Below are 17,822 nucleotides of genomic sequence, written 5' to 3'. Positions count from 1 at the left end.
TAGGAACTGAGAATGCCTGTATGCAGATGGTGCTGAAAGCAGAATGGAAAATCTCAGCAGGCCTTCAGCACAATGGGGTGGGTGTTGCTTGTAAGGGGACTTGGATGAGGAGTGGATAGCCCTCGATAGATAGATAGATAGATAGATAGATAGATAGATAGATAGATAGATAGAGATAGAGATGTTGAGGAGACTGAAGTGCAGACTTACTTGAATAAGGGCCACCTTTCCAGCTTTCATCTGTTGGATTTGAAAACTGGCTCTGCCCCCTTTCTGAAGCATTTTTATCTATGCTGCTTAATGACTGGCGATCTAGATCCATATCCTAGAAGGAAACAGGATCTGTGTTAATGCTTCTTTCATGAATCATTCACAAGTCTCTCAGTTTCAAGACAATACAATTTGGAGGGTGGGAAATAAAAAAAAATTAATAATGATATATTATTATTATTTAAAAACACATCCAAAGATACATATTGCTGCTACTAATACTTTTATTTCTTAATAAATATGAGTCTAATGAATGTTCTTGCAGAGAACTTCTTTTTCCATATTAAATGTCTATAAACATGAAACTGTCACATACATCATTTTGCGCACATTTTTTTCAGCTAAGGAACAAATAATCAGAGCACTTACCAAGTGCTTTTCAGATGAATCATCTTCCATTCCTGCTGGTCTCCATGTCAGCAAGCTTCAAGGAAGAAAAAAAAATGATCTGAAATGTAACCTAATCTGAAACCACTTTACATATTCCGCATTTAGAATTATACTCACACATGAGGAATTGTAGTTTTGAAGATCTCTAGCATACAATTGCAGGTTTGGTCCCAGACTTCATGACTGAATTTCTGCCCATTTAATATTACTAGGCTTTCTAGGCAGTTGGTACCCGATCGAGCCAGCTGTTCATTGTCTGCAGAAAATGAAGAACCATCTTAAATAATAATAATCCTCATTTAAGCAAAATTAAAGAACATTCACCGTGACTATAGACACACAGAGTAAGAGATCAATGGTATTTATAAACCACCTAACAAGAATGACTTGCAGTTGTTTAGAGCTTACTCATACTGGGAAGTAGTAAGTCAAGGCAACACTGCAAAATGAGACAATGAGATGGAGCAAATGTAACATTATATGTGTATATTGTATTCTTTGCTTATCCTACCCTCTCCAGAAGTTTTCCTCCCGCCCTCATGATTCCCTCCTATATGCAGTGATGTAAAACCATGGTTAACATTAATCACGACCCTCTTAAAAACCAAAGCTTGAAGGCTATTTTAAACCACAGTTTTAATGCCTGGTAGTTTTCTTTAAATTTTGTTTTAGGAAACCTGATTAGAATTAACCATGACTGCATTAGCGCAGGGCCTGCGGTTCAGGACACACAGATAAGGTGAATATAATGGCTAATGACAGAAAATGAGGGGGAGATCACACCAGTAAAAGGAGGAAAGGGACAGAATGCACTATTCCAAGGTTGGCACCTCACCTGCAGGAAACCTCTATTACTTTTGCACCAGGGCAATATGTAGCCTCAGTCAAAAAAGAAAAGGGTTTCTGTAAGACTAGGAATGCTAATCCCGTTGTCTCACAAAGAGCACAGCATGATCGTCCATGGGCAGACAGACTTGTGCAAAGTCAGTGGGCAGAAAGGGGGAAACTGCAATTACAGTAGTACCTCAGGTTAAGTACCGTATTGTTCGCTCCATAAGACACACTTTTTTCCCTCCTAAAAAGTAAGAGGGAATGTCTGTGCGTCTTATGGAGTGAATGCGTTGTCCCTGGAGTTGAACTGCCCAGGGGCAAAAGGCAGATCGTGCTTTTTTTTAAAAAAAAAAAAAAAGAGCTAAAGGCTAACAAGAGGGAAAGAGAGTGTTGAAAGGAACCCACTCAGCAGCTGGTTGCAAGAGATCGGGGAGGGAGATAAGGGAGCTAGCTCCCTTCCAGGCCTCGCCCAGGCTCCTTGCCCAGGCCTCAATTGTGTCTGCAGAGGCAGGCTGTTTGTTTCCCAGGCAACATGTGACTGGCTGATTAGATTATCTGTCTGGAAACTGTAGAAATGGGTCCCTTTCCTTTCCTAGAGTAGCTGCAGAACTGTGAGCTGAACCCCATAAAAACAGGGAAACTCAACAACTTTGAGCTGATCCTAAAAAAATGGAGCTTTCCCCCAACTGTCAGTCCCCCCCATGGGTTTTTTCCCATTTGCAAAAGAAGCTTCCTCAAATATTTAATGGGGGGGGGGGCGCAAAGGCACCTAGGCATCTAGGAGGTTTGATCAGCATCTCAGGAACAATGGGAGGAATTAAACAGATGGTACCTAAAAAGCTATTCCTGCCTGCCCAATGCTGAGCAATATACAATACAATATATACAATACAATGCTATCTGAACTTGGCTCCAAAAGATATAGAAGTGGTAAGAGGCAATTTTTTTGTGTCATTCTGAAAGGATTTCTTTCTGCAAAAAAATCAGGGGACATTACGAACAAAAACGCATCAACTAATGGAAACAGCATACAAAAATGAATTTTACTTTGTAATGTAAGATGAATTTTATTTGTAAGATGAACTAGTTACCTATTCAGGTTGAGTAATTTAATATCTTAAGTAATGATATAACAAGAATAGGAAAGGAAGTGAAATGCAAAAAAAGTAAAATTTAATTTTGTAAACCATTAGGCGGGAGGGAGGGAAATCGTTTAAGCTTGGTTGAGCCAAGAGACTTAATAAGAGGATACAATGTTACATATTGTGATTATATGTAAAATTAATAAAAATTATTTTAAAAAAACCAAAAATGAATTTTACTAGGTAAAATTAGATTTGAAAAATTAGAAACTGAGCGAATTTGACCAATTCATCCACCCAGAGAATAAAGTGACATGTATGTAAATAAGCTACCTTGTTTTACACACCAGTGTAACTGTGCAAATATGTCAGCAAGAAGAATCTCATTCAAAGCTTCATAGAACTGAGTGAATACATCACAGATTGCATAAAGTGCATGATTACACGTAGTAGTCATCCATTCAGATTTCTGTCAAGAGAAAAAGCAGGCCTTGTATTTTTATTTTTTTAATACTGCTAACTGGGAAAAGTTCTGATTGAATATTGAAAAGCACAATAAAGCTTATAAATCTAAAGGCTGCCTCCATGCTGCTTTCCCATTGTAAAAATTTAACACTGCAAGTTCCTAAGGATAGCAACTTGCTATTTTTGTTTATGCTAACCCAAGCAGCACCATACAGTGGTACCTCTGGTTCTGAACTTAATTCGTTCTGGAGGTCGGTTCTTAACCTGAGCTCCCACTTTAGCTAATGGGGCCTCCCGCTGCCACTGCACCACTGCCGCGCAATTTCTGTTCTCAGCCTGAGGTAAAGTTCTTAACCCGAGGTACTATTTCCGGGTTAGTGGAGTCTGTAACCCAAAGTGTTTGTAACCCGAGGAACCACTGTATACTGTACGTAGCAAGTAACTAGACTACCTACTGAAGCACAGAGTGGCCCAATGTTCTTGCTCAACTTGGTTAAGGCACAAGGACAACATGGAACATAAACCAATGCCCTTGTGGCATGCTACCGTACCTCAGATAGAAAAGCCTCAAGCCCACCCCACCCCACCCCACCCCACTAAAAAGGAATAATAAAATCCCACTAGATCAGGCATCCTCAAACTGCGGCCCTCCAGATGTTTTGGCCTACAACTCCCATGATGCCTAGCTAACAGGACCAGTGGTCAGGGATGATGGGAATTGTAGTCCAAAACATCTGGAGGGCCGAAGTTTGGGGGTGCTTGCACTAGATCAAAGTTTGACTTCAATTTTTGTTTTTAATATTGTTTGCTTCTATAAAATGGGTTCCAATACCTCTGACTGCTGCTCTGGAAGCTTCATGTTATCAAATATCCTAAAGACAATTCGAAACAGATCTTGCCACCAGTGTTGTTCAAAGGTATGGCCATAGCTCTTCATGATTTCAAACATAACCGTTAGGCCTCTACAACATGGGGGGGGGGAGGAAAGCAGTAATAAGACAATACAAGTTAACAGGGAAAAACATTAATATCTGGGCAGAACCAAAAAGAAGATGATGTTTCATTACCTCGTCCGCACGTCTAGCTTGCACCGATTGATGATACAAGAAAGTTCAAATAAAATGGGAAACCAGCCTCTAACCCACTCTCTGTCACCAGGGGCCACATTCATGTCATCACTTGTGTACTCTCTCAAAACCTGTGAACATACAAGAGCTGGTAGTTCAGTACAAACACTTAAGCCACTCAATCAGGTCTTGCTAAAGAATGGAGAAATGCAAAGAAAAGTAGCAAGACACTTTAAAAATGTTTCACACACAAGCAAATCGCTCCGTAACCTCACAACAAATTAATATCCCTCCTGGTGGGACATTTTTCTGCCCAAGCCACTAGGCAAAAATGGTAGAGATTCCCCATTCATATTTAATTTGAAATGTGGGAGGAGGAAGGAACTAAGATTTGATAGAGTTGCTGAAATATAATGGGTACCATCCAACGAAATCATTCTCAGAGTAGGTCTGTTAAAATCAATGGGCTGAAGTCAATCATAATGTTATTCTGAGTATGATTTAAGAAGGTGCTACCCCAGGCATCCCCAAACTGCGGCCCTCCAGATGTTTCGGCCTACAACTCCCATGATCCCTAGCTAACCAGGACCAGTGGTCAGGGAAGATGGGAATTGTAGTCCAAAACATCTGGAGGGCCGAAGTTTGGGGATGCCTGTGCTACCCAATAATAACTAGTGCAGGCTTAATTTAAAGCAGGCCTGTGACATAATATATTTGTTGTTACTAAAATCATTTATAAAATCATTCGATACAAATTGTCTAAGGTAGCTTTCATGGTTTGTTTGTTTTTTATAAAAAAAACACACACTCCAAAATGGAAAGAGTTTGTAAAATCAATAAAATCCAATAGCGCAAAACAGTAAAAAAAGAAGCAAGCAGTGGTCATAAAAAAACAGCCTATCCAAAAGGCTTGCTGGAATTGGGTTGCATTGCCTTGTTGCCTAATGGTCTTTAGGGATTGAGGAAGGTAGACATACTGAAAATATTTCGGAGCCTCTGAAAAAGTACAGAAATACAAATGAGGGGAGGAAAGTACCTGAGGTCTTTCTGAAACGTATTTTGCACAATAACGAATAAGTCTAATAGCTTCCATACTGGTGTCTGGAAAGGCAGCATTACAGGCAAACTCTGATAAACATTTTACGGCATCCTGGAACGAATCTATTGCTGCAGGAAAATGCTGTTGAAAAATATTGGCTGTGGAGGGAAATGTGAAATAAAAACAAATCACTACTTTTGTATTTCTGCTCTGCTTTAGAATACAGTTGGTACACAACATAAGCAGACCAGGTCAACAGGGCTTGGAGTTACATTGTGATACAAACATTTGTCCTTCTACCTAATAAATACTGATTGCAAGAAGTCAAGATGAATGCAATTATAGGAGGGGCCCCGTTGCACCAGGCCTGCACAACTTGCATGAGTTATAGCCCATCACAAAGTCCAGCAGCTATTTATGGTGGTCCAGAGAGGTAAGTAGGTATGTTGAAATTTATTGCAATTGCAGGGGACTTCTTTTGTCAGCAACTTTCTCCTGCTAATCCAATCAGTCTTAAAAGGGAGGACAGCCATCCAGCAGAGCCCAGGAACCCATACAAACCTGTTGGCAAGGCAGGGATGTCACCTAAGGGTAAGCAGAGATTTACAGCAAGCCTCGCTGTGCCAGAGCTGGTGTCACACAATGTGGGCAGTTTCTGAAAGTGAACTTGTTTGACACAACTACATCATACAATGCTTTCAGTGAGCCTACAGCTGCAGAAATTTCAAAGTTGTGGGCTGCTGGATTCCTTGTTCTCATAAGGAGCTTTTCAATCCCTTCTTAAAATGTGTTTTCCTTTAAAAGCAAAATAAAGGAGCCACCCCCCCACCCAGCATTTTCTAGAAGGTAAAGGTACCCCTGACAGTTAGGTCCAGTCACGGACGACTCTGGGGTTGCGGCGCTCATCTCGCTCTATAGGCCAAGGGAGCTGGTGTTTGTCTGCAGACAGCTTCTGGGTCAAGTGGCCAGCATGACTAAGCCACTTCTGCCGAACCAGAGCAGCGCACAGAAACACCGTTTACCTTCCCACCGGAGTGGTACCTACCCGTGTTTCCCCTTTTTTAAGACACCGTCTTATAACTTTTTTCCTCAAAAAAAAAAAAAACATGGGGTGGCTTATTTTCGGTGGGATGTCTTATTTTTATTGCGTGTCAGCAACAGGAGGGGCAGGAAGAGGCTTTCTTTTCCCCCACCCCTCTCCCTGCATGCTGAGCAGGCAGTGCAGAACTCAGTGAGAGACACGTTTTTTTCTCCCGCACCTCTCACTGGTTTGCTGGCTCCCAGAGGGGCAGGAAGAGGCTCCCCACCCCCACCCCTCTCCCTGCGCGCTGAGCAGGCAGTGCAGAACTCAGTGAGAGGCACGTTTTTTTCCTGCGCCTATAGCTGGTTCACTGGCTCCCTGAGCACGCAGGAGGGGCTGAGGAGGCGACAGGAACAATGGCGGCTTACTTTCGGGGTACGTCTTACTTCTCTTACTTATAGAAAAACCCTGCTGTGGCTTACTTTATGACTACGTATTAAAAAAGGGGAAACACAGTGTTTATCTACTTGCACTTTGACATGCTTTGGCAGGAGCAGGGACCAAACAATAGGAGCTCACCCCGTCGCGGGGATGCAAACTGCTGACCTTCTGATCGGCAAGCCCTAGGCTCTGGTTTATTATTTTTTGAAATACATGTGAGAACAGGAATACTACAAGTTATTGTTTCAAAATTTTGAGGTTGGCCTCTACCATTATCATTTGGCACATTAGTCTTGCTAAAATTTACTTACTAACTATATGTCCCGTTGACTGGAATGCCAGCTCCACAATATTCCCATCATGATCAGATGCTGCTTGATGAAATACTGCGAAGATATTTTTCCACCCTGAGCGAATATTAGCAGCTTGAGAATTTACCATCTGAGCAATGCAGCGTATTACCATATCTCGAATTGTAGGAGACCTGAAGAAAAAGAAAATAATAATAATTACTGCCTTATTTGTGGTATCGTTCATGATGACACCACAGGAATCTGCATTGGCATAAAAGAACACATTTACATTTCAAGTTATTAGGACGAACCTGTTTTTCTTCATGATATGCTCAAATGGCCTCAGAAAGTCTTTCTGAAATCGGAAGTTGGCTAACTCCCCCTTCTCAAGGAACTTCATTGACAGCTGTCTCAAAGAATCAACCGCAAAGATAGCCACGTCTTCATTAGGATTGCAACCAACCTATTAAAAAAAGAAACAGGCATTCTCTCAGAAGAAGTGTATATCCAGTGAAAATTGGACTATACAAATACAGCCCTGCAACCTGATTGGTCCATAGAAAAATGACGGGCATGATGCTGCTAACAAGACAGTCAGAAACAGTCTGGGGCAGGACTGGGGAACCTCAGGCTCTCTGGGTCTCCCTATTCATCCACTGGAACTCTTTCTAGGCTATGCCACACTTCCCAGGCAACCTCTCCTTCACAGACCATCCCTACTCAGTGGCCCTGCTGTAGGCCCTCCTTGAGAACTTTTGCCAGGATGGAAATGCAACCCACTATGAAAAGGTATAACTCATGCCCACTGCCCCAACCCCTTTTGTCTCTGCCCATAGCTGGCAAGTGCCCCCCTAAAGATTGCCCATGGGCAGAAACAGCCCCACCCTACCCCGATCAAGGTATTCTCAAAATACACCAGTCGCAAATCTTTGCAGAGTATCAAAATGAGCTTGGCAGTAAATATCATCAATCAGAGTAGTGTTTGTTTCCCTGTAATTTTGTTTATGATCAAGACATAAATCCAGAAACTTTGAGCACAATTATGACAAGCCAATCATTAAGGAAAGACACACGGTAATATAAAAGGCTATACATTTTAAAAAGAAGGAAAAATTAAATGCAGACTCTGTATCGCACCAAGCCTGTTTGCGCTGACAAGGAGCAGTAAGGGAGAAAGCAAACTGTCCATGCCTGAAAATAGGAAGTCCAACCACACCCTAAAGGGCTTTCAACTTCTTAAACTTTTTGTTTCTTCTTACAGGCTTAACACATTTTCATAACACTGTTCAATTCCATATTTGGGATTATCCAAATTCCAAGGCTGTGTGACTCATGAGCTCTGGCCAAGAAATAAGTCATGTCCAATGGAAATCGTTGCCTATGCTAAAAACGGTCTGTAATTTTGCCCAAGGCCCCTTGGGAGAGCTTCCTATTAACAAAGGGTGTGCCTTTGCAGAGTTGCGGTTTTGCCAGTCAAGCTTTATGTAGGACCTGCCGGCAATATTTTTCTACCTAGTAGTCTGGGCAGAGTGGATTCGAAGTCCATCTTGTTCAACCTAAGTCTATATTTCATTTGATGCCATCAGAGATTGCCATGTAAATTTGATGGGTCTTGAAACGATGCAGTTGCGTGCATGCTAACCTTGGTGTTTGAACCAGAAAAGGAAATAGGTTTCAAATGCTGAAATACCTTATTGAAATGATCTCCAATGACATGCCATATCCTGGACCACTGCAGCCTAATTCTGTTCATGTTGTAATAGGAGATCTCAACAATCTTCTGCAAGCTGAACATGCGTGGATGATGAGGGGAAGCTAACTCATCCATGGAAACAGCACACAACCACCGAACGAAGTCCACTGAAAATTTTGAGACCAAACATGTCAATAAGCCTGAAATAGTACAAAGCAATTATTATTTGCCTTAGGACATTCCCACCCCCCAACATACATACCTATTGCATTTCCATCCAGTCTGGTTGAACCTGTAAATATTCTGTGGGATAAATTGAGATATAGAGTTAATTCTCAAGACACAGAACATTAGGAAAAGCCCATTACATATTACAGTATTGTAATTTTATGTGATGCTAGAATGAAGAACACTGTTTTTCCTGATGGGACTCAAGGCAGCTTACAGGGGAAGAATAAGAACTGCTAAAAGCATAGAAGAAACAATAATTAAAAACAATTAAACATTGATAGAATTTAAAACTATATGTATAAACACACACACACACACCAATAATTACAATAGGAAAGTCTTCACTTTATGCAACTCCAAACTAATTATAGTTGTTTATATTTAGGGCAAAATCTGCCATGCTGTTTTTAAGAGGGGCAGGACAGGGTCATCCAGCAATAATCCCCATTCAATCCCTTTCTTTGGTATCTTTAACTACTCTGCATCAGAGACCAGGAAACTGTTCATTTCATATATTCATTTCATATATTTCAATATTTCTTTAAAAAGAAAAAGAAAAAAAAGGTTACTGTAATACCTGTCTACTGCCACTACCACACTTTGCGAACTGGTTTCTCCCACAGATTCCTGAATACTGGCTATTTGCCTTCTATCAACACCTCCACCAACAAAGTTACCTAGTTAGGAAGAAACCAACAATAATTGTTAAATCTAACATGAAATATATTACCATCAGTGAACTACCAATACCAGTTGAATTATAGACTGTAAAATCAAAGGAACAGGCTCCAAGAATAACAGCATCTAGCGGTCTGAGAATTCACCTACCAAAGTGGTCCTCTTATAAAATACTGTATGTGGTACAATAATTAGGGAAAGCTTTATTTCCTGTTCCCAAAATGACAACATGAATAAAGATATCACCCTGCATGAGCTATATACGATTAATCATCTACCCTTGTTTCTTATTTCCAAACCAGCAATTCAATGAGCCACTGACATTAATTACTTTAAACAGAGGGTCTTTAAGGTTAAAGCAGTCTGAAATCAAGGAACAGGTAATTCGCTATGACAACAAATGCCTTTATTTAATTAACCTGGATCCTTAGGCATGAGAACAGACAGAGTCAAGGCTAATCTTCTCACCTAGTCCAAGACCCATGAACTCTTCTCCTCCAGATGTGAAGCCTTTGAGGCTCCCTTCTCTTTCACGCCCAGATCCAGACAGGTAGCGTGTTTTAACTCCAGTCCCTATGAGCTGTGCTAGCTCCAGCTGGCTGATACATTTCAAGATCTAATGAAAACAAATGCGCATTTCAGTACTGAAGTCAGCAACTACAGATTGCAGAACCAAGAAAATGCCTCCAATGCAAATGCCACACTCCACATCATCAGGCACATCCCCATTCACTTCTAATGCTAAGGAATTGCTGTGCAGGCACTCAATGTTCCACTCCGGCCATGGAATCTGCTCCACTTCAAAAACTGCAGTTCTGACATGAGTATGCAATCCAGGCGAGATTGTCCATTTACCCAATTCCTGTCTACTATGGATGGCTGCAGCTCTTTGGGTTCTCAGCCAAAGGAGTTTCCTACCCAATCATTTTAATTGGAAATGCCAGGGACTGAAAAGGAGACTTCTTGCTTCCAACACCACTAAGCCACAATCCCTTCTTCCTCAAAATATAGCTTTTGGCACATTGGCCCAATAAAGTCATGGGGCGGCAGGATTAAATTTGCAACGCTAATTCAGGACCAGCTAGCTTAAACCCTTGGAATTACAATTCACCTAATATATAGTTGGGCAGGTAGAGAGGATTTCATTCTTCATTGTGGGTCCTCTGTCTAGCAGACAGAGCCAATTAGCACTTTAAGGAAACAGATAAGCTATTTTGAAAAGTGGAAGACAGTTATGGAGCTAGAAATGTTTGGTTTCTTTTGACAATTGTATCTCAAGGAACCTCAAACACCCATATCCCAGAAAAGTTGATGCTGTCTTGAAATTCACTTTTCCTAGGATTGGCAATGAGCAGGGCTCATTTACAGAATTGCTTTGTGTACTTTAGCAGTGGAGAACGTCTAGCTCACAGGTCTCATTAGGCCCAGCGAGACTGTTTTCCCCAAGCCACGCCCACCCCATACACATCGTCATATACTGTATTATGTCAAGTGTGGGGCAGAGAAAGACAAAGGAACCATCTAGAATATCAGAATGCGGTCCCAAGTGCTCTTTGGAAAGCAGGGCTCTTATTTGGCACCGTTAAAATTTGGTGCCAAATGCAAGCCCCACTGGGATTGGTTCCACATGTAAATGCAATGAGGGGTTTTCTGCATCAATTCTGAGTCTACAGAAATGCATGAAAATGTAGAACCCGTATCAGCGGATCAGTCAGATACAGTAACACTTCTTCAAAATTGACAGCGCACAGCAAAGGCGCACATGCTTCCTTACCTCATGCCAGGAATTTCCAAGGTAGTTGCCGTCAGTGTGGGCCACTGTAATGAGAGTCTTAATTGTATCTATGTTTTTCTGTTTCATTTCTGTGATGCTGGAGCTGGCAGTCAACAAGGAAAAGCGGGCAAGTGCCTGCACATAAGCATCTCGTTCAAGCTAAAATGGGGGGGGGGGAATTCAGAAGTAGAAATAAACCATGGTAAAAGACAGGCATGTGCATTCCTCACCCCCACCACTCCTGCTAAAAATATGTAACTCAGGAAATAAGCACATGGAATTAAGGTGGCATGTTACTCGGTGATGGCATGTGACTAACTTGGATATGGCTCCAGACAAGAGAGAGTTCTGTGGATGGAATAATCTTTTAAAGCAGGTATAAAAGGGAATAGGATGGATATTCTGCAGTGTTTTCTAAACATCCAAATCTCTGAAGCACCCTGAAGATCTCTAGTTCAGTGTGCATTTTGGAGAGATCTTGCTTTGGGCTCAAACAAGCCCAAAATCTGACAGAAGGCTTCGGTTCCTGGGTTGAGGATTCATACAACTCTTTTTGCACACCCCTACTACATACAGCATGCGGGTGGCGCTGTGGGTTAAACCGCCTTGCCGATCAGAAGGTCAGCGGTTCGAATCCCCGCGATGGGGTGAGCTCCCGTTGCTCGGTCCCAGCTCCTGCCAACCTAGCAGTTCGAAAGCACATCAAAGTGCAAGTAGATAAATAGGTACCGCTACAGCGGGAAGGTAAACGGCGTTTCCGTGTGCTGCTCTGGTTCGCCAGAAGCGGCTTTGTCATGCTGGCCACATGACCTGGAAGCTGTACGCCGGCTCCCTCGGCCAGTAATGCAAGATGAGCGCAACCCCAGAGTCGGTCATGACTGGACCTAATAATCAGGGGTCCCTTTACCTTACTACATACAGCAAGCCTACTCTATACCAACCTGCATGCCAAAAATGCAGGCTATTCGGATGGCGCAGCGTATTCCTTCCAAGCATAATGATGCAACTTCAGTGTCATCGCAGTTCTGAAGACCCACGCTATAAGCAGCCAGTAATGGAGTCCACACAAGCTATTGAAAAAAGGATGGGAAGAGGAAGAAGGGGGAGGCTTTAGTCTATTTGGCTTTTTAAATTCAACCATATTTTGCCCCAGAAAGTTATTTAATATAGACATAAGTCAAGTCAAAAAGGAACTGTTGTACGTCATGTGACATAGACCAGGAACATTACAATATTTTTAACATTCTTGACTATCTTCTGACTGTACCTTCTCCCCCCCCATTATTTCACACACATTAAGTCTATCACTGCACAGCCCTGCAAACCCACTGTTTCTTAAATGAATGCTGTGCAAATATGGTCCCAAGACAAAAGGATGCTTAAGAAGCCTGACCTCTGGTTTCCATGACTTCAGTTCCATACTCACTTTGAACATGGGCCTGACATGATCCAGGTGAGTTGCACTAGTAAAAGGTGCCTTTGCATGGCTTACTGCCTCCATTAGAGCTTTAGCTGTCTTTGCCATTTGCTCCATCTCCAGGTTGTACAACAACCTTCGCTGCTTCTCACTGGCTACATCTAAAAAAACAAAACCCAAACCCCCCACAAAACTGCATTAAGTATCTTTTGGCACACCTACGCCACATTCCAGATAAATCAAGAGTATGTAGTCTTTAAAAAACAAATCTTCTTCCCATATCCATCAAGAAATTTATGTGCAACTTAAATCCATGCATAATTTAACATATTAAATACTGAGGATATAATAAATTCATTTTCATTATTATACTGAGGATATAATAAATTCAGTTTCAGTATGTTTCTGCTTCACTTCCCAGAAAAGACAAATCTAAATCATACATTTCACACTCAGACCATATCATTCCTTCAGAACCTATCAGTTTCAATTAAACATCATAACAATTATAGTGTTACTCCTTGATGAAGTCATGATGTTTACCACTGCTGATTCAACCTTATCTGCCATTTTAGAAGTGGCAAATGACCCACTATTCAAGCTGTGTTACTCTGGCTGGCCCCAAGCAGGTGTAGCAAGAAGATAAGGCTTTTGGTGCTGCTTCATTTTGACCTTCATATTGTAAGCCGCCTTGAGCATTGTTTTAACTGTGGAAAGGCGGCATACAAATAAAATGATGGTGATGATGATGATGATGATGTGGGAAGAGTGACAACTCGGTGACTACACTTTTCTTAGGAATCACTTCACCCAGCAAGATGGGCAGTTTAACATGCCAGTGAAGCCTTTCCTCTGAGGCAGCCACAATGTGCAAGAATCTCATTCCCCCCATCTGAGCCTCCTCAACTCAACTTTGCATTAAGAAGAGATCATCTGTTTTAAGCAGCTATATTCCTGTACTTTCTCTTTCCTGTGGCAGTGGTTTGACTTTTAGGCTGCAATCCTACACGCATGTACCTGGGAGCAAGTCCTCTTGGACTTAATGGGACTTACTACTGAGTAGATAAGTACAGGAGCATGTTGTTCGTCTCATTTCAATCTTCCACAGACAGCATGATGAAGTAAAAGTACTTTATATGTCAGCTTGAAACAATCTCCCACCTAACTCCGCCAGGTAAACAGAGTTGTGCTGCTGAACATTCAGCGAACACAGAATCATAGGCCTGGAACAACCCTGGTGTCGTCCAGATGTTTGGAAGAACAACTGCAACCAGCCCAAGTCAGGGCGTTCAATAGGCATGGTGGGATGATGGGAGTTGTAGTCCAAAATTTTTGAAGGGGAACTTTTGGCAGGAAAGGAGGCCTGCCAAGTCTAAAGCACCTGCTCCAATGCAAGGTCAGCCAGACCAGCATCAGACTATTTCCCTCTTGTTTCCACAACATCTGGAACCAGCTCCTCCTCCAAGAAGCCCAGACTGGCAGCATAGGAGTTAAGACTGTTTCACCCTCACAACAACTTTCTGAGGCAGCTATGGCTAAAACATACACTGGCCCAAAGTGATCCAAGTGATAACAGAGCAAGGATCTGAACCCAGACTTCCTTACGCAATATCCTCTGTCCACTATACCGCCTTGTTATTCTAAGTATCCTCTGTGCCAACAATAGGAAGTTAGCAAGCTGAACAATGAAAACATACTAAACAAAAAGCCTAGGATTATTGAGGGTTCAGGGCTAAAACATCATACTTGGCTTAGTAGATTTTGGTGTGATTGCATATTCTTTTGCGTCCTTCATTGCAATTTTCTTCCCTTCTATTTCATCATAGATGGTAGATAAATACTCTTCTGGAAGGTCTTTGCTGTCATTGATCCCACGATTCATTTTTATATATTGCTCTTTCGTCATCTTATTCTTCACCTGTTATGGCAAAACAGTCAAAAGCTGGTAAAGAGGTTCTGAGTTACGTAGAAGCCCATTTGCAACCATTCTGTATCATTATATACATACACACATACCTGGGGACTGTGCAAGTCTGTTGTCAACATTATGATAGAATATGCTAGAACGTAAGCTGTGTCGGCACTCGCAAACAGAATTTGACTGGAAAAGGAAGAAAAGCAGGTTTTTAGAATCCTAGGTCTTGTTATTATAAACTCTTCATGTGTGCGTTTTCAAAACACCATCAGAAACTCTATTACAGCATTTCCTACTGAAATGTAGATGCTGTTCATTGAGCTGTGACTATAGACTGCTCCCGAGTCCATAACAATTCCACAAAATATTAACAGGCAACTGCCAAGTAGGACAATTATCACTGTGTTCATCCAGAAAATAGCTATGCTTGCAGAATATCTAGAACTGGGAACCAGCAGCCAGATTCTTCCTGAGCTCTTCCAAATCCAGTGCCTCCCCAGTGATCAAGGGTCAAATTGCAGTGCCATTCAGGCAATTACTGATTGTATGAATGGGTTTTTATAAAAGAATATAATTCAGGTGTGGTACGCCTCACCAGTTTTCCATCAGGAAAAAAATAAAGGTAATTGTCCGACCTGACAGAAACAAGAGCATGGAACATGGTTTGTCTGTCTCTGAATTTTGTGTTCCAGCATTCTCTGTGTACCCTTGCCCTGTCTGAGGCCTAATCACTGACCTTGATTGTTCTGAAACACTGGAAATAATGTCAGTCAGGAAAAGATGAGTGCCTTGAGGCGAGGCAGGCGGAAAAGAAACAATTAGTTTTAAATTTATTTTTAGGCCTAGAGTTTTGAGGATGGAGGAAAAAAATGCTTTGTGTTTAAGATATTCAATTATCTTATTCCACAAATTCCCAGTAAGAGAGTGGGAATCAGAGAAAATGCTTTAAATCTACTATATTTTTCTACTGTTTTTAATATCATTTTTATATTGGAACTGAAACATAATGTTCATCATATAAGTGTATGTGTGTAAATAATAAAGAACCTTAAACATTCCTACTGGATACATGACTTAAGCTATGTCAGGAACAAGTGACCTTATTCTATGTAAGGTGGTCCTGTCTGAAGTATTCATCAAATCTGGATTCCGGTTGGTTTCCTTCAAAGTTGCTGCCAAGTTCTAATTGATTGGGGTGGGGGAAAATTCTCATATATAATAAAAACAAGGTGTTGACGATGCTAAAGGTTAGGAGTCCCAATCTGGCTCAGCTCCCCAAGCCCTGACACAATGCCTGGAATATACGGCCACTGCCAATTGCTTAAATGGTGTCTCATTTAGTTTGATCCCAGAATAGCAACATCAGCTTATGAATCAGTTCTCCCTTAGGTACAGATGCACTTCCCTAATTTTCTTAGAATTCTATGGTCTGGCTACAGAAATGTTTTGCTTTTAGAATATGTCAGCCATATCCTAATATGGTATTCTACACATGGTAGTCTACAAATTGCTTTTGCTTGATGAGCTGGATGATTAAGGCTACTCATCCAACTCATACTTTAGTAAGACCTGGCTAGTCTTACTAAACCGTATCTTCTCCCAACCGCTGCTTCCAAAAATGCACTCATTTCTATTATGATTTATCCAATATCTTTCAAGTTACCCTTGGTTGCATTCAATATATCTAGCAGCAAACTTTTCCATTAGTCTGTCAATCTTCTGAGCTTCACCAGGTAACCGAAATCCTTCCAGAAATATGCGTAAAGCAGAGACAAAGTCTTTTCCGCAGAAATCAAGCAGGTCTACGTAGGCGTACATCACCTCCTTGTTAAACTTGTTACTGTCCCCCAGAAATTCTCCCACCTGGCTCTAACAGAAAACAAAGCAAAGAAAGAAAGAAAGAAGAGAAATGTATGAAATACTGTAAAGGTAGCAACTTTGATAATTTCCCCTCTTACATTTCAAATATATTACATTACAAAATCATCACATTTCACCATCACATTCACATTATGTTGTGAACTGCCCTGTGATCTCTGAATGAAAGGCATATACAAATTTAATTCATTATAATGACAATAATGAAGTGATTAAGGACTTTTGTCCCTCCATTAAATATCATTAGCTGTCAATCTGGTTATCAATGCCTGGTCCCGAAACGCCACCAAAAACCTCATTAGTGTGATATTTACACACTCACATCCCCACATGGAAACAGCTGTGAAAAGCATGTATGTGTATAGCATTAACAAAAGCATGTGATTTTTGAACAATGTAAGATTCAGCCTTACAGAACTCAGGCGCTCTTCTTGGTGCAGAAACTGTGCTATGTCTTCTGCTGTTACACCAAGCATTCCCTGTTCCTGCAAATACTGCAGCCCTCTCTTGGACTTTTTATTAAATCTATAGTTTAGAGACAGAACAAGGAGGAAAAGGATAGATCAATTTGATGCAGAAAATCAGTCTCCTGGACTCTCAAACACTGACAGAAAATACCAGGTTTAGCATAATTGTTATTTATTTTATTATGATATTTTGAATTCCCCCTGCAGCCCTAGCAGCCCCCTTTCTAAAATGTAGTTAAAAACTTATGAACTACAAACGAGAGTTAAACTTGAACTGGGAATCCCAGGACTTCATATAGAAATATACTGACAGGACTGTATAATTTTAGGGGATAGTAATGGCTAATGTAGCCACAAAAAACAGAAAGCAGGTGTTTGCTTTTAAAGGGAGTTTTACAAGTTGTAAGAATGGACAAAACGAATGGGAAGCAGTTACTGATTTTAACGTATTGCTCAGTAGGATGGAATTGGCTCAGTAGGCACAGAAATGTTAAATCAACTAAACAGAAATGTTTAACAATCTTTGTCGAACATTTATATATTTCCTAAAATGTATACACTGCATCATTTTGTAAGCCACTCTAGGGTTTTCTCAAAGATAAAATCATAAAATTGGGGGGTGGGAATTCCAGTACATTAAAAGATGCAAGAAGTTAAAAAAAATAAAACAGCACATTTGCACTCTTATGTATTCTGAAAAATGGGAAATTTACTGAATGAATACAAATGTGAAACTCTCAATGCAATAAATTTGGCGCCAATCTGAAGTTCAATTCTTGTTGATTGCTTGGTACCAGCTTCCTTTTCTTTTCACTGTTAAAATGCACAGCAAATAAAGCAGTAAAAAGTTAAAAAGTTCGATTAGAAAAG

The 17,822-nt window shown here is 41.0% G+C and overlaps 1 protein-coding gene across 1 annotated transcript in view; it reads right to left on the bottom strand.

Annotated features, from left to right (window-relative positions):
* The window catches only part of ARFGEF2 (ARF guanine nucleotide exchange factor 2), a 47,271-nt gene that overhangs the window by 7,544 nt on the left and 21,905 nt on the right, over nt 1-17,822 (bottom strand). The window contains exons 15-34 of the mRNA XM_035122146.3: nt 16,899-17,010; nt 16,271-16,476; nt 14,709-14,793; nt 14,439-14,610; nt 12,702-12,853; nt 12,217-12,345; nt 11,276-11,434; nt 9,970-10,117; nt 9,401-9,500; nt 8,855-8,895; nt 8,590-8,759; nt 7,211-7,362; nt 6,918-7,090; nt 5,142-5,302; nt 4,106-4,236; nt 3,871-4,000; nt 2,907-3,042; nt 778-916; nt 640-694; nt 211-325 (exon numbers count right to left, since the gene is read on the bottom strand). Of these exons, the coding sequence (XP_034978037.3) occupies nt 211-325; nt 640-694; nt 778-916; nt 2,907-3,042; nt 3,871-4,000; nt 4,106-4,236; nt 5,142-5,302; nt 6,918-7,090; nt 7,211-7,362; nt 8,590-8,759; nt 8,855-8,895; nt 9,401-9,500; nt 9,970-10,117; nt 11,276-11,434; nt 12,217-12,345; nt 12,702-12,853; nt 14,439-14,610; nt 14,709-14,793; nt 16,271-16,476; nt 16,899-17,010 (2,666 nt within the window). The remainder of the gene's footprint in view (nt 1-210; nt 326-639; nt 695-777; nt 917-2,906; nt 3,043-3,870; nt 4,001-4,105; nt 4,237-5,141; nt 5,303-6,917; nt 7,091-7,210; nt 7,363-8,589; nt 8,760-8,854; nt 8,896-9,400; nt 9,501-9,969; nt 10,118-11,275; nt 11,435-12,216; nt 12,346-12,701; nt 12,854-14,438; nt 14,611-14,708; nt 14,794-16,270; nt 16,477-16,898; nt 17,011-17,822) is intronic.

The sequence above is a fragment of the Zootoca vivipara genome, chromosome 7 (genome assembly GCF_965207765.1).
Source record: "Zootoca vivipara chromosome 7, rZooViv2.hap1.1, whole genome shotgun sequence".
In the NCBI taxonomy this organism is placed as follows: domain Eukaryota; kingdom Metazoa; phylum Chordata; class Lepidosauria; order Squamata; family Lacertidae; genus Zootoca; species Zootoca vivipara.
Note: the sequence above shows the minus strand (reverse complement) of the source record. Positions and strands in the feature narration are given on the sequence as shown.